The sequence below is a fragment of the Schistocerca gregaria genome, chromosome 1, assembly GCF_023897955.1.
Source record: "Schistocerca gregaria isolate iqSchGreg1 chromosome 1, iqSchGreg1.2, whole genome shotgun sequence".
NCBI classification, from domain to species: Eukaryota; Metazoa; Arthropoda; class Insecta; order Orthoptera; family Acrididae; genus Schistocerca; species Schistocerca gregaria.
In genome coordinates this window covers 1,186,628,011-1,186,644,421 of record NC_064920.1, presented here as the reverse complement: position 1 = coordinate 1,186,644,421, position 16,411 = coordinate 1,186,628,011, and the positions used below count along the sequence as shown (strand labels likewise).

At 41.3% G+C, this 16,411-nt stretch overlaps 1 protein-coding gene across 1 annotated transcript in view; it reads left to right on the top strand.

Moving 5' to 3' along the window:
* The window catches only part of LOC126298023 (Down syndrome cell adhesion molecule-like protein Dscam2), a 632,609-nt gene that overhangs the window by 316,963 nt on the left and 299,235 nt on the right, over positions 1–16,411 (top strand). Inside the window, exon 4 of the mRNA XM_049989376.1 lies at positions 2,568–2,729. Coding sequence (XP_049845333.1) covers positions 2,568–2,729 — 162 coding nt within the window. The remainder of the gene's footprint in view (positions 1–2,567; positions 2,730–16,411) is intronic.

The window sequence follows — 16,411 nt, the reverse complement described above, 5'->3', positions numbered from 1 at the left end:
GCCATGCGGCCAAGCAACAAAAGTATCGTCAACGTATCTGAAAAAACAGGCAGGTTTCAATGGCACCGACTCCAATGCACGCTCCTCGAAGTCTTCCATGAACAGATTTGCAATCACAGGAGACAACGGGCTACCCATCAAAACTCCATCTGTCTGCTCGTAATACTGGTCATTGAATAAGAAATACGTGGACGTCAACACATGTCGAAACAAATTAGTTAGTTCCAATCCAAACTTCACTTCAATTAACCGCAACGAATCAGACAAAGGAACACGAGTAAAGAGCGAAACCACATCAAAACTTACTAACATATCAGAGTCATTCAACTGCATTCCCTCCAAACGCCGTAAGAAGTCAGCTGAGTTCTTAATATGATGTTCACAACGTCCAACTTGTGGGCTTAACATTGAAGCAAGGTGCTTAGCCACACGATATGTTGGAGCACCGATATTGCTGACTATGGGGCGGAGAGGGACCCCCTCCTTATGTAGTTTCGGAAGGCCATATAACCTGGGGGGAACAGCACTATAGGTGTTAAGACTCTTGATAGTGTCCTGTGGCAAACCACTTTTCTTCAGGAGGAAGACCAGCGACAATAGTAGATTCCATTGCAAAGTGTCTCCAACGCAGCGTTGCCACTGTTTAAATTCCAACCTACGTATATAAAAATGTTTAAAAATATGTAGCCTATGTACCATTAGTACATAGTTTTAATTTTTAGGATACTGTGCGGTAAGAGTTCGTGAAAGAAAACATATAATTTACCTTTGCGAAAACGTTCAATTCGTAAATTAGTTCCAAAGTGTCTGAATCTTTTATATTGAGCATTCTTTATTGTTACTGCAGACAGAACCTTGATTCGTATAACTTCTGTGCGTAAATCCTTTGGGATCATTAGTATACTGCGTACAAGACTGACCTCTTCAGCTGCTGAACCTATGAGGATAGTAGCTTCAACGGCATTATTTCAGTCACAGAAGTTAGGCAGATATATAGGTGTAAGGAAGTTAACAGCGAAGAAAACTGTGATAACAGAAGAAATACTTCAACTGATCAAAGAAATAAGGAAATGAAACGAATACAGCAATATACGTCACTCGGGAATGAAATAAAATGGAAGTTCAGGGTAGCTAAAGCCAAATGGTATAGGGAAAACGTGAAGAAATCGGAAAATATATGGTGCTAGGAGGAGATATTGAGTACATAGAGAAGTCAGGACAACCTCCGGTGAAATTAAAAGTAATGGCGTCAATTAGTGACAGGTATTCCACTGTTAAACGCACTGAAGAGAGCAGATACGTGGAAAGAGGACATAGAAGGCCTCTGCGATGACGCACCAGAGGAGGAAATCAGAGTCTCTATGGAAGGGGTAGGGGGCTCAGTATTAGAGCTTGACTGATCTTTCGAAGAATCCAATGTTTGATTTTGGTGCCTCTGTCTCAACAAGATATACTCCGGATGGAATTTTCTCGTGCCTCTAGCCCGTTTGCAGTTGTCCCTCCTCTTTTTATGGTTTATAACAGTTTATTCACTATTACTCGCTAAAATACATTGAAATTAAACTTCCTCCTTTTTCTTCCTACCAAGCACAACTCTGTCTCCCATTCCTTCCCCTGCTTCGGCGTTCCAGTCCTATGTGATTACTGAATTTTCATCTCCGCTTACATACTGACTTACCCATACAAGATCCTCATATATTCTTTCTGTTTCTTCGTCTTCCACGTGTTACGTTGCTATGTGTACTTGAACTATTGTTCTTGACGATCGTTTGCTGTCGAATCTGCTGAGAATAATCCCGTCGATCGACTGTTCGCAGTTACTCACTTACTGCCCTATGTTCCTATTCATGGCCAATCCTACTCCCGTTACTACATTTTCTGTTGCTGTTGACATTGCCCTACATTTGTCTAACTAGAAATCTTTATTTCTTCCCATTTCACTACACTGATCCCCTCTACATGCAGACTGACCCTTCATGAAACCCTTTTCAGATTTCCTAGCTTCCGTACCACTTTCAAATTCTGACATTCCACGATCCAACTGGTAGAACGTTACCATTTCGTTGGTTATGCAATCGTCTGTCATGGTCACCTACCTCTTCCTGGAGATCCGAATGAAGGATTAATCGTGAATGTTTTGTAAATGAGAGATCATCAAGGCACTGTTCCAATTATGGGTCACAAGGCCAGTGGATGCACATAATGTGAGTTTAATGCAATAGTTTCGACTGTCTTTTCCATCCTGATGCCGTTGACCACTGCTGATTCTTCCACCTTTCCCGTCCCAAAAGGGTCTCCCATAATTACATCGACTCATCTTCCCTCTTTGACAAGGCCACTAGCAGGAAGAGCGCGAATCTTTATACTCATTAGTATTGAAATGTTAAGCAGTTGCAGTTGCTGGGATCCAGTACAATTTGGATTACTAGGTACCCCTGTGCCACGAAATGAGACACTATTACTCGTTTACTTAATGTATTTATTGGCTCTCCCTTTTATATGGCTTCCAACAATTCTTTGGCGCAAGACGTTTCGGCCATAACACGAGCTTTCATCCTCTGTTGCAGTGGTGGTGCAGGACTACGAGGTGCAGGTGTACCGCGCGCATGCGCTGCTGGGCAACACGGCGGTGCTGCGCTGCGTCATCCCGCCCTTCGTCCGGGACGACGTCTCCGTCTCCTCCTGGTTCCGGGACGACACCATCATCCTGCCGGGCAGCCACGAAGCAGGTGAGTAGACTACAGTTTCTGATCCTCTAGAGTTTCTGATCCTTGCTACGAGATGCACAGCTATCACACTGTCATCAAAAGTACTCTTAAGGACAACTTATTCATTTGCAGTGCAAATGATGTCAGATGTAGGTGATAGAAGTATCAGAAAACTTGCGCACTTCACTTACTTTCATTCTATATGTCATATGGGATCATATCCTCCATCAAATCGAGTGCAGGTTTTTAGACTGCAAAGCATGTAATAAGACTCATTTGTGGTGTAAATTCAAGAACGCTATGGAGAAACCTGTTCAAGGAACTTTGTATTCTAAACACTGCTGCTCACTATATTTATTCCATAATGAAAGTTGTTCGAGCAATACGTCTCTATTTTCAACCAATAGCTCAATACGTAATATCATTTCTAGGAATAAAAACAATCCACATAAAGACCTAAAATCAGTTAGCTTAGGCCAAAATTGAGTACAATATTCACGAACACACATTTTCAATAAACTGCCAGCAAACATTTAAAAATTTATTAAATTTGAATAACTATGTTTCATTCGGACAGTGTATTAATTGTGTAACCATTAGCGGTTCCAGTATATTGTAATGTAGTCATATATTTTGACAATCTTCTGACAAGCTATCATGGAAGTGAGTATTATATTCTAATGTTTTTTATTTTTTATGTTATACTTTATGACTTGCTCCGCACTCAGGAAAATCATCTCATTTATAAGTCTATGACACGAAAACTGAATCTCATCTAATCTAATTTAATCTAATCATCGGACCGAATCTTCGAGAGTCTTTCTACTTTTCTACGAAATGGTACCTGCTGTTTCTTTCACTATTCCAATACTAGCAAGCAAGTCTTAGAGAAGGCATTTTACTGAAATCTTAAGAGACTTGCAGTCATGCAAACTTGTTGTTTTCCTTAATAAAAGCAACTTTGTCATATTAAAGTCTCATGTTTAAAGAGCGATGTCCAGTTATATTTCAGAGAATGTCTTGTAAGTGCCCCAAAAAATAAGGGATTGGGACGCTGCCTGCGGAGACTACGTTTGGACGTCCCCTTCTTCATCCTCAGTGTTTCATACAGTGAGGGAGTGTCACAAATTGATAGTTATCGCCTACTGCGAGGGACTTGTAAGGTTGACGGGATAATACATGTACTTACATTAATCCCTGCACGGTAATCTCTCTCTCTCTCTCTCTCTCTCTCTCTCTCTCTCTCTCTCTCTCTCTCTCTCTTAAATGACAACTCTACCTGCCACTGGTTTACCCGTCAAGCTAACGAATCTCTTATGAGCGAAGATCAGCCGAATAGCTACGAGATCGAGTACAGAGGAAATTCTGCACTAGTACTCATTTACGGAGACAAGCAGCTTTGAGTAAGGAAACACGAAGATGGCAGCCCCTTCACCAATCTTACCTACTCTGGGTTGGTAACCCATTCAGGGACATTTCAAAATACTCCCAGTCCCCAAATGTACATCGGAAAACCAGATAGATTTTCTATGACGACTCCAGCTACTGAAAGTGACGAGAGAACATAAACATCTCGAAAAGCAAGATTAGCTACATGGAATACAAGAGGAATTGCTTACAAAGAACAATAAATAGTAAAGATATTTTCACAATAACAATTGCAGCTACCTCAGAAACTAAGAAGAAGCTGAAAGGTAGTAAATACGTCAGAAATTTAACATAATGTTGTATTTAGTGGAGTACAACAGAAAGAAAGAGCACGAGGAGGTGTAGCAATATACCTAAACAGAAAATGGGAAAATTATATCTGGACTTATGAATATATGAACGAAAGAATTATAATAGCAACGATTAGAAACAAAGAGGGAAAGTATAACTCTCACAGCAGTTTTTGTACCACTGCAAAGTAATACTGTGGCATCAGTTACCTTTCATTACAAACGACTAAAACATGTGGATCCCAAATGAATAAGAACTATTAGCCACCTAGGACACCATTGAAGAAGAATGGACGAATACTTAAAAAAATAATTTAAAATATCTGAAAATGAGACATTGGGAGAGAAAATGTCACAGAAAGCGTGGATTAATAATCGAGTCCTCCCTCGGGCATGGGTGTGTGTGTTGTTCTTAGCATACGTTAGTTTAAGTTAGTTTAAGTAGTGTGCAAGCCTAGGGACCGATGACCTAAGCAGTTTAGTCCCTTACGAATTCACACACATTGGAACTTTTTTTTAAACTCATGACCATCAGCAGATAGCATATAAGCATTTTAAAATAAAACAGAAAAGGGTACAGTTCATTTGAATAATATTACGAAAGAAGAGTGGATTAAATACTATGATAACCTATGGTCTAGAAATAGAAGGAAACGGCCTAGATGACACGATAGTAAAAGAACTCACAGCATCTTTGAAAAGCACAAAACATTGAAAAGCAACACGTATAAGAGGAATTAATGCAAAGTTAATTAAATATGGGGCGTTACCCATCTTAGATATAGGAAGCTTGTATACAGAACCAAAACAAACAAATGGAGGGGTGAGACAAGTCTGTAGTTTATCCTCTACGGTGTTCAGTATTTTTATTCACGATACAGTTTGCAGATGAAATTCTAGGATAAACGCTGGAGTACAACCAAATAATTCAGTAAATTATTACGTTTGTTTTAAACTCCCTGGAAGCAAAAAGATGTATCACGAAATCGGAAGAGGGCAAAAGTAATACCGATATATAAGAAAGGAGAGAATATAAAAGTGAAAACAAAATAGGGGTAAGTTTTATTGACACAGCATATAAGCGTTATGCAAGAATTATAAAACACAAATTTGAAAACAATAGCAGAATATTTACTAGTGGAGGAACAGGTTGGATTTAGAAAGGGACGAAGAACGACCGATGCAGTATTTGTTTTGCAGCATTTTGCTGAAAAGCAGAGAAAGTTTAACAAACAACACATTTTGCTCTTGCGGTTTTTGACAGCGCTTTCAATAATGTGGTTAGAGAGAAGTTATGGAGAATAACGATGCACAGAGGTTACACTTTACAGTGACATCAGCTATCAAATACATATTGAGAAACATCAGTAACCTTAGATATAGGAAGCTTGTATACAGAACCAAAACAAACAAATGGAGGGGTGAGACAAGTCTGTAGTTTATCCTCTACGGTGTTCAGTATTTTTATTCACGATACAATTTGCAGATGAAATTCTAGGATAAACGCTGGAGTACAACCAAACAATTCAGTAAAGCTAAAATCCCTTCCATATGCTGATGATCTTACACACGTTTTCACGGGAAGATGCTTTAGAAAACGAAATTTATTATTTAAATAAAATATGCTCGGAATATAATATTAAATTATCTTCTAGTAAACCTAAAGCAATGGCATTTTATGGAAAATATTCACTGGGAACTATGATAGTAGTACACAGAAAACAACCGAAAAGGTTAAAATATTTTTAAGTATGGAAATGAAGTGCCGTGCTTCTTGACACAGCGTAGGTGAACGATGCGGGAAACACGCACCGCCGTACTAGGCAAGGTCCTGATCGAGGTGGTTTGCCATTGTCTTCCTCCGACCGTAATGGGGATGAATGATGGCGAAGGCGACACAACAACACCCAGTCATCTCGATGAAGGTGATAATCCCTGCCCCCACTGGTAATCGAACCCGGGACTACGGGAAGCGAGTACGCTACCTTGAGACCACGAGCTGAGGACATTTTTAACTATGTTGGATATAAAATGACCAGCAATAACGTATGCAGATTATGTTGAATAGATTTGGAAGGGTCTGTGGAAGAATTACTAGAACTTTAAAGGATATAAAACGAAAAGAATCAGGACCGAAATTTCATACTGCTGGTGCATTACCGACCCTATTATATGGAAGTGAATTGTTGATACTGAATAAAAGACAAGAAAAACAGATATAAGGAATACAACTGATTATTCTCAGAACTGTAGTTCATTTGCCTCAGAAGGGCAAAGATCCCGAGTTGGGGTCTCCACCCGCCACACAGTTTTGATCTGCCAGGAAACTTCAGATCTGCGCACACGCCACTGCAGAGTTAATATTTCATGCTGGAAACATACTCCAGGCAGTGGCTAAGCGACGTCTCCTCAGTATCCTGTCTTCCAGAAATGCTAGTCTTGTAAGTTCCTCTGGAGAACACCTGTGAAGTTTGGAAGGTAAGAGAAGAGGGACTGGAGGCTGTAAAGCTGTAACAATAGGTTTTGGCTCGTGGTTGGGTAATTCAGTCGGTAGAGCACTTGCCCACCAAAAGCACAGGTCCAGAGTTCGACTCTCGATCCAGCACACACTTTTAATCTGCCAGGAAGTTTGATGGTCACTGTTATTGTTTCTGATGTTTCATGGGTTGTTTGTAATATGCTTCACGATAATACGTTTTTTTATATAGCTTACATATCCAACTGCTTCATCAGCTGTCTACAAGACGATCGTGAAGAATCTCAACTAATTATTTTGTGCTACCCTTCTGAGTAATTAAATGTGTATAATGAAAGGTGACTTACGCCAGAACAGTAAGACCATTAGGTGCACTGGAGTTCTGAGTCCGGCAAATTCGATGTTGCACTAAGGGGGTGATCGTAAAACAATTTGAAAATAGTGCTGGGAGCACCTGCTCATGTAGCGACTGCATAAACACTCGCTGCAGCTACAATTCGCGAACAATCTCTACTGTAACTACCACTACTAATGTTAGAGTTTTTATCTATGTTATCTATTTTATTTGTGGGGGCAGTCTCCAACTATGTTCTTAACCGGCTTATTTGCAACCTTGTATGATAGTCTCGTAGAGTCTTGTTACGAACAAAACTTTAGACCAATGAGATAAAATCAATCGTTCTGTCTTAAAATACAAGATACACAATTTTTGTGAATGTCCGCGATACCCAGATGCATTTTAAAATATTACATTTTTCTTATTAGTTTATTAATGATGAGAACTTTTCGGAAGTTACAACTTGTAAACATGAAATCTCAAAAAGATAGTCATCCTAATAATTTTACTTTAAAACAAGAAATACTACGATGTAATTTGTCTTTATTTAAGCTACTAAAGTAATAAAAAATACCTCATGTATTTACAAAAACTTCATAGTTTAATTAAATTGTACCAGACTGTAATTTAGTTTTCATTAGGTAAATATCCACTGTACTGTTACCTAAATGTGGTGAACTTCACGAGAAACAATTTCATTCGATACAAAAGTAACATAAACAATCTTTTACACTTGTCTCATTATGGAAACTTCGATTTTTAATTCAGTGTTATTGACTGATTGATTGATCTGCACAGATAGACAAAATAACTGTGTTCTCAGCCCACTATGCCCACTCCGAAACTGGATTTAGTGTACTGTTTCTCTCCCAGTGTTTCTAGTAAAGTCAGTTGGTACTCTTAAAAAAGTAGTAGGGTACTCTAACTAGGCCTTTATAGGCACAATTTCTTCGCATATTAATGACCCAAATATTTTGTCTCTTTTAAGTTTCGTTGGCTTGGTAATGGAAGGTTAAATATGGTGTTATTTCATCCTCCTCGCAACATAGTCTACACTTAGCGGCTTCTTTCTCTTTCCAATCATTAGACGTACCACGAGTATAATCTGATTACTGTTGAAACCCATGATACACAACTTCTCCTAAAACATGGCTTTGCCATCATCAGCATACGAAAGTTTTGTTTTTGCATTTTAGTCCAATATTCTGTCTACTGCCTCTTAATGCAGCTACGTAGTTTCGATTTTAACATTACCTTAGTGGTGGTTAGGACTTTTCGAGTCGTCGCACCCGCCCTGAACTGCCTATCACCTCGTTCATTGCCTTTTAATTCCTGACTGACCAGAGACCCAGAGCAGGTTTACGCTACTGCCTTCTCCTAGCCTCACAAGGGCTTCGGGGCATTCTGCAACGATCTTTGATCTCGTTGCATAAGCTAAAAGTGATTTCAGAACTGTTTGGCTGTCTGAATGAATATAGATGCCATGATCCTTGTAGTAGCTACACTCTGAAACCAGGTATTCCTCCTGGAATACCGTAGCCAGCTTCCCTATGGAGACTGCTCCCTCTCATCTAGGATGTACCCTTACATCCCAGAATCTTCGACTGTTTTCGACAATAAACTATATCGTGATTCATACTTCCATTGCCCCTACTTGAAGGCTTTATTGAAGGAGCTGAAAGTTATTGTATAGTCAGCCAGCACTTTCCTGACAATTTCTATATTTACCAGTTTAATTACATTTGTGTACGATTCCGGATATTCTAAACTCTTTAGCAGACAGCTTCCGTTCTGCTTTATTTCATCACACTGTAGCCCCACAGCCGGCCGTTGTGGCCGAGCGGTTCTAAGCGCTTCAGTCCGAACTGCGCTGCTGCTACCGTCGCAGGTTCGATCCTGCCACGGGCATGGGTGTGTGTGATGTCCTCAGGTTGGTTAGGTTTAATTAGTTCTACGTCTAGGGGACTGATGACCTCAGATGTTAAGTCCCATAGTGCTTAGAGCGATTTGGACCATTTTCTGAAGCCCCACAAATTATCAAAGGTCTTATTACTGTGGTGTGTATCCAGTACATACTATTTTCGCTTAGAACATAGTTTTTACCACAGTGCTTTCTAGTATGCGTAAGAGTGCCTTCGAACACTTATTCTGTGTGTGACAGATCCAAGATAGTTTCCCATACAGAGTTATACCTAGATATTTCAGTGCGCCTTCTACTCGTAGAATTTCGTCGACTAGCTTGAAATTCCAGTAAGTGTCGTGGATATGTTTCCTCATAAACGTTACTACAACAGTTTTCTTGTCACCGACCCTTGTATCTTATTTTGCATAACTTTCAGTGGGCACTGTGTCATTGTTCTGCAGGTACTAGCAAATCTGCCAAGTGTTACTATGACTAAATCATCTGCATATCCTTGCTAAAAGTCATCATTTATCATCATTTACTTGAGGCCTTATTCCTGTGGCCTTGTTACTGTGGATATGTCAGTGTTAGTTGCAGAGGGTGGCCCGATGCCCTTTCTGCTGCCACCTGAACTCCCCCCCCCCCCCCCCCCCCCGGTCGGAATCGGTGTACCCCCACTATCTGCATCTTGCGTAAGCCATCGAATGCGAGTAGCGGAACTGAGGCGCAACATGGGGACCAGCCCTGTATTCACCTAGCGCGATGTGGAAAACCGCCGTAAAACCACATCCAGGCTGGCTGGCATACTGGCTTTTTTCGTAAAACCGCCGGGCGTATTCGATCCGGGGCCGACGCGCCTACCCGAGTCCAGGAAACAGTGCATTAGCGCTCTCGGCTGCCCTGACGGTCCTTGCTAAAAGTAGCCTCTAATATTTAACTCCTCAAACAGTTAATTTACCACTAGGATCCACAGTTGTGGGGACAACCTTTCTGCGGACAGCCTATGGTGATGTTGATCACCATGTTCACATTCATTGTGGTAACCTCTGCACATATTCTACTCAGCATGGTCTTCCTCTCAGCTATAACCATGTATTTGAAAAGTCTCACAATATCCAGGAATATACAGAGAGCAAGATGGTGATGTGCTGCCTGCTTGATTTGCTTGTTGGTTTTCATGTAAAGGAACCCCAGTCAACCGCCTTTTCCTAACGTGCACATCAACAGGTTTTTCTAATGTGGTTAGAAGAAAGGAGGATAGACTTATCGGTCTCGTATCCTTAGCCTTGGTATAATCACTTCGGAGTGAACAAAACTTTAACTGTACACCAAGTGTTGGGAATGACTCTTGGTGCTAGGATGATCCTAAACAGTCTGCAGAGAACTCTAATTAATCCCTCTCCTGCTTGTTTCAGTAGAGCCAGGAAGATTCCATCTGGGCCTTGTGACTTGAACGATGGAGACGTGCCCACCTTCCATTACAGAAGGAATCAATGTGGCGAAGAGAAAGAGTAGTTAATAACAAGTTAAGGTCGGCAGATGTGATGGAAAGAAGAAAACACAGATAATAGGTTCAAGTGGCTCTGAGCACTATGAGACTTAACTTCTGAGGTCATCAGTCCCCTAGAACTTAGAACTACTTAAACCTAACTAACCTAAGAACATCACACACATCCATGCCCGAGGCAGGGTTCGAACCTGCGACCGTAGCGTTCGCGCGTTTCCAGACTGTAGCTCCTAGAACCGCTTGGCCATCCCGGCCGGCAAAACACAGATAAAATGCATGAGAAAACTACAGATACTTTACAGTGTGATAGAGTTACAAATTGGACAATAGGAAAGCCGGAAGAAGAGGGAACTACGCTGATGATAATAAATAAAGCGTTGATCATCAGTTTCTCCATTTTTGGAGAGTGCTAATCCCTCAACCGTATGTTCAAGTTACGAGAAACCGCTCCAGTTGCTAATAAGAACTTTATTAAGTGCAGAACATCTGGATTTAATGAAATTTTTGTTAGCAAGTGGAGCAGCTTTCCATTAAGAGCTTTAATCTCCTCTTGATTTGCAAAATGTTTTCGGTAACGCCCAGGCTGCAGACGAATTTCTTCTATAGCTTTAAGGCGGAAATGGAAAAGGAAATGGAGAAAGATTTACGGGCATGCAAACACATAGCCATGGTTATGGCTGTATCCTACCCGAGACTGCAGTTATGGAATGATGATAGCTATTTGACGGGGGGAAAACTTGTTTTAAGCTTAGATATATGAGTAGAACAAAAATTGGATGTTCATTAATGTTAACACGAATCATGTATATATTTCCTGCAAACCATTTCTATAAAATAATTATTGAAATGGTCTATAGAATATGTAATTTACTAACTGACCAATGGCTAAGTAAACGATGAAGTATACACAACGTGTGAAAATGACACCCCCTACCCGGTCGCAGATCAACCTGAGTGTAGGAAGGGCTGATATAATCATAGTACCGAATGTTGCACACATGTATTACGAAACTGAGTCGTCTATTTGTGCCATGTAGAACTACACTGAAGTGCCTAAGAAACTGATATAGCCCTGCGTTTTCAACTTCAGAGATATGTAAACAGGCAGGCACAATATGACGCTGTGTTCGACAATGCAAGTGTCTGGCCCAGTTGTTAGAACGGTTACTGCTGCTACAAAGGCAGGTTATCAAGATTTAAGTGAGTTTGAACGTGGTTTTATAGTCGGCGCATGAGCGATGGCACACAGTATCTCCGAGGCACGATGAAGTGCGGATTTTCCGTACGGCCATCTCACATCGATGTGGCCTGAAAGAGATCCTGCAATAACGGGACCAATGACGACTGAAAAGAGTCGTTCAACGTGACATGAGTGCAACCCTTCCGCAATTTGCTGCAGATTTCAACGTTGGCCCATCAACAAATAGCGTGCGAATCATTCAACGAAACGTCATCAATACGGGCTTTCGGAGGCGAAGGACCAGTAGAGTACCCTTGATGACTGCACGACACAAAGCCTTACGCCTCGCCTGGTCCCGTCAACACCGACGCTGGAATGTTGATGACTGGAAACATGTTACCTGATTGGAAGAGTCGTTTCAAATAGTATCGAACGGATGGACGTGTACGGGTATGGAGGCAGCCCCATGAATCCATGGATCGCCGGCCGCGGTGGTCTCGCGGTTCTAGGCGCGCAGTCCGGAACCGTAGGACTGCTACGGTCGCAGGTTCGAATCCTGCCTCGGGCATGGATGTGTGTGATGTCCTTAGGTTAGTTAGGTTTAAGTAGTTCTAAGTTCTAGGGGACTAATGACCACAGCAGTTGAGTCCCATAGTGCTCAGAGCCATTTGAACCAATCCATGGATCCGGTATATCAGCAGGGGACAGTTCAAAATCGTGGAGGCTCTATAATTGTGTGGGGCATGTGTAGCTGAAGTGCTATGGGAGCCCCTGATACGTCTATGTCAAACTCTGACAGGTAATACGTAAGTAAGCATCCTGTCTGATCACCTGCATCCATTCATGTCCATTGTGCATTCCGACGGACTTGGGCAGTTCCAGCATGACAATGCGACACCCCACACGTACAGAAATGCTACAGAGTGGCTCCAGGAACACTCTTCTGAGTTTAAACACTTCCGCTGGCCACCAAGCATCCCAGACATGATTATTATTGAGCACATCTGGGATGCCTTGCAACGTGCTGTTGGGAAGATATCTCCACCACCTCGTACTCTTACGGATTTATGGACATTTGTGTGTGTGTTGTGTCCCCACTAGACAGTGCCACACGTTTCTCTAAGAAATCGTAAAAGTGACTGGTAACAGTAAACTCATACAAGTGGTTCTCGTTTCTCCAAAGCTCTCTAAGTTTCCTGTAGGCAGTATCTATGTTACCCCTAGTGAGATAAGCCTCTACATCCTTACTTTTGTCCTCAAGCCATCCCTGCTTAGCCATTTTGCACTTTCTGTCTTCCTTTTTGCCTGCTTCATTTCCTGCATTTTTATATTTTCTCCTTTCATCAATTAAATTCAATATTTCTTCTGTTGCCCAAGGATTTCTACTAGCCCTCTTCTTTTTACCTACTTGATCATCTGCAGCCTTCACTGCTTCATCACTCAAAGCTTCTACTGTATTTCTTTCCTCCATTCCTGTCAATTGCGCTCTCCCTGAAACTCTGTACGATCTCTGGTTCAGTCAGTTTATCCAGAGCCCACCTCCTTAAATTCCCACCTTTTTCAGTTTCTACAGTTTTAATCTACAGTTCATAACCAATAGATTGTGCTCAGAGTCCACATCTGTCCCTGGAAATGTCTTACAAATTAAAACCTGCTTCCTGAATCTCTGTCTTACCATTATATAATCTATCTGATACCTTCTAGTATTTCCAGGGTTCTTCCATGTATACAACCTTCTTTCATGATTCTTGAACCAAGTGTTAGCTATGATTAAATTATGCTCTGTACAAAATTCTACCAGGCGGCTTCCTCTTTCATTTCTTACCCCCAATCCATATTCACCAACTACGTTTCCTTCCTTCCTTTTCCTACACTCGAATTCCAGTCACCCATTACTATTAAATTTTCGTCTCCCTTCACTATCTGAATAATTTCTTTTATCTCATCATACATTTCATCAATTTCTTCGTCATCTGCAGAGCTAGTTGGCATATAAACTTGTACTACTGTAGTAGGTGGAGGCTTCGTGTCTATGTATTGCATAAGGATGCTAAAAATTAAATGAACTGAAAACATCGGAACTGTTGAGGAAGAAATATCTGAGAATTTACATCTGGAACACAGTACTGATGGAATGAATCATGGGCTATGGAAAAAGTGAAAAAGGGAATCTAGGCATATGAGATATACTACTATAGAAGGGTTCTGAAAATTAAATGGTATGATAAATGATAAATGAGGAGGTTCTCGGCAGAATCGGAGAGGAAACATGGACAACTCCAACAGGCAGAAGTTACAGTGTGATACGGCATGTGTTACTATATTAAAGAACAGTTTCTACTGTGTGGAGAGATCCACACAGGAGACTGCCGTTGAAACGTGTACAAGTAATTGAGGGCACTGGGTGAGAATTCTTCTGTAGTACGAAGACACGGTGTAGGAAATGAAATCGTGGAGGAACGCATCAAACCAGTTGGGATACGGAGGAAAACAGCTCTGTAATTTAGTTACATTTAGTTAGGGACGGTCTTTGAGAGTATACAGGTCGGTAGATATGGTGGCTGGCGGTTGGCCTTCCGTCACCTCGTTGTAAATGGAAGGCGCAGGTGCCCCAGCAGAGGCCACACGAAGTTAGCCGACACCAGAATGTGATTAGTGGGTTGGGAGCCTCGGCGAACGGCCTACACTCCAGGGACACTGTCATACTAATTAGGCTTACCGTAGGCTTACCCTAATCCTGTTATTGGAGGCCATGATATCTGCAACTCGGGACCGCCGTCCATAATTTTGTGCAGAAATCAACAAGCTGTGTGAGGCTGATTAAAACGTCAGGCTCAGAAACTGATGTCTCTTATTTAGACATGTCAAAATACAAATACCATACTCACTGAAATATCAAAAAAATGCTATTATAATGGAAGTCCTGAGATAGCGGTGATTCCACGTTTTGACTTAGGAGACATAGTGGGAAGTTAACGTTCGTATTACAGTTATTGTACTGTAAGATATATAGCGGCCGAGCAAAGGGAGAAAATTTAAATGTGCTGCTAATCTTTCAGCGTTATTTTAATGCTACGTTTAAGCCACTATTCAGCGAAATATGTTAAATGGTGCGTCACTCCTTATCGATCATTCAGTCAGAAGTAATAAACTGCTTAGTTCCGCTAAAGTTGTCGAGCAAGTTGTTTTCAATTTCACAATAGCTATTACGATATCTTCGATTGCTGGTGTCGGTTCTGGCTGCGCCAAATGCTGTACTTATCGTCATCATACAAGTCACAACATTGACTACAGACATTGGTTTAAGACTGTGTTGAACGCATCATCGCATTTCCAAAATGAATCCCAACTCGCCCTTTTTCTTCCATCGGAGTTTATTTTCATTTGCATTAAGTAAATTGCAAATACCTGTTTGTGAACCGTTTATTTTCGCCATGGCCCGCCTCGCAGAGTATAAAACATGCCCCTAATGAGATCTAATCTGTTTTTTTTTTTTTCCTGATCATTCATAGCTAAGTCTCGAAACCATTGCAAACTTCTCTGTGTGGATGCTTCATACAGGCATAGAACACATTTTACTTCCTTTTTCTACTAGTGAACATACATACGAAACAGTATTGCACAATAGGGAGGAACCGAACGAGGGTGCGCTATTTGTTAAGAGATTGGCATTCTTCTTGGGAGGGTAGGGTCTAATCCTCATCAAGCATTTCTGATTTAGGTGTTCCACGACTTCCTTAAATTATTTCAACATATTCGGAAAGTCACCTTACGGTGTGTGGTAGATGGTATTTTTCCTCCCTTTCCTGTTTCACTCACAAATGGCTAGGGAATAAAATGTTGGAATGTATGTGAATTCCTAAGGGACCAATCTGATGAGGTCATCGGTCCCTAGCCTTACACACTACTTGAACTAACTTATGCTGAGAACAACACACACCCCCATGTCCGAGGGAGGACTCTAACCTCCAGCGGGAGAGGCTGCGCAGTCCGTGTCATGGCGCCCTAAAACGCGCGGCCACTCAGCGCTGCTTCTTCGGAAGAATTATGTTCGTAAAGCTCCGTATGACACCGCGTTTCTCTGATTTTCTTGTCGTGATCATTTCGCGAGACGTATGTAGGAGGAAGTAGTATGTAGTCGGACTCTTCTTGGAAAGTAATCTCTAGAAATTTCAACAGTAAACGCCTCCGTGGCGCACAACGCCTCTCTTGTAGCGTTTGCCACTGGAGTTCGTTGAGCATCTCCGTAACGATCTCGCAGCGAGTAAACGTTCCGGGGACGATACGCGTAACTCTTCGTTGCATCTTCTCTGTATCTCGTATTAATCTTGCTTGAGAAGGGTTGCAAACAGATGAACAATACTCAAGAAACGGTCGAAAGACTATCTTATAAACCACTTTTTTGTGGATGAAGTAAATTTATTTAAAATTTTGTGTATGAATTTCAGCCTGGAATCTGGTTTTTCCTGCTATTTATTTTATAGAGTCATTCCATTGTAGGCTGCTCGAGGTGGTAACTTGTAATTTTTTTTACTTACAGTTTCTATTTATTTTTCAACAGTAGTGAAACCGAACAGCAGCA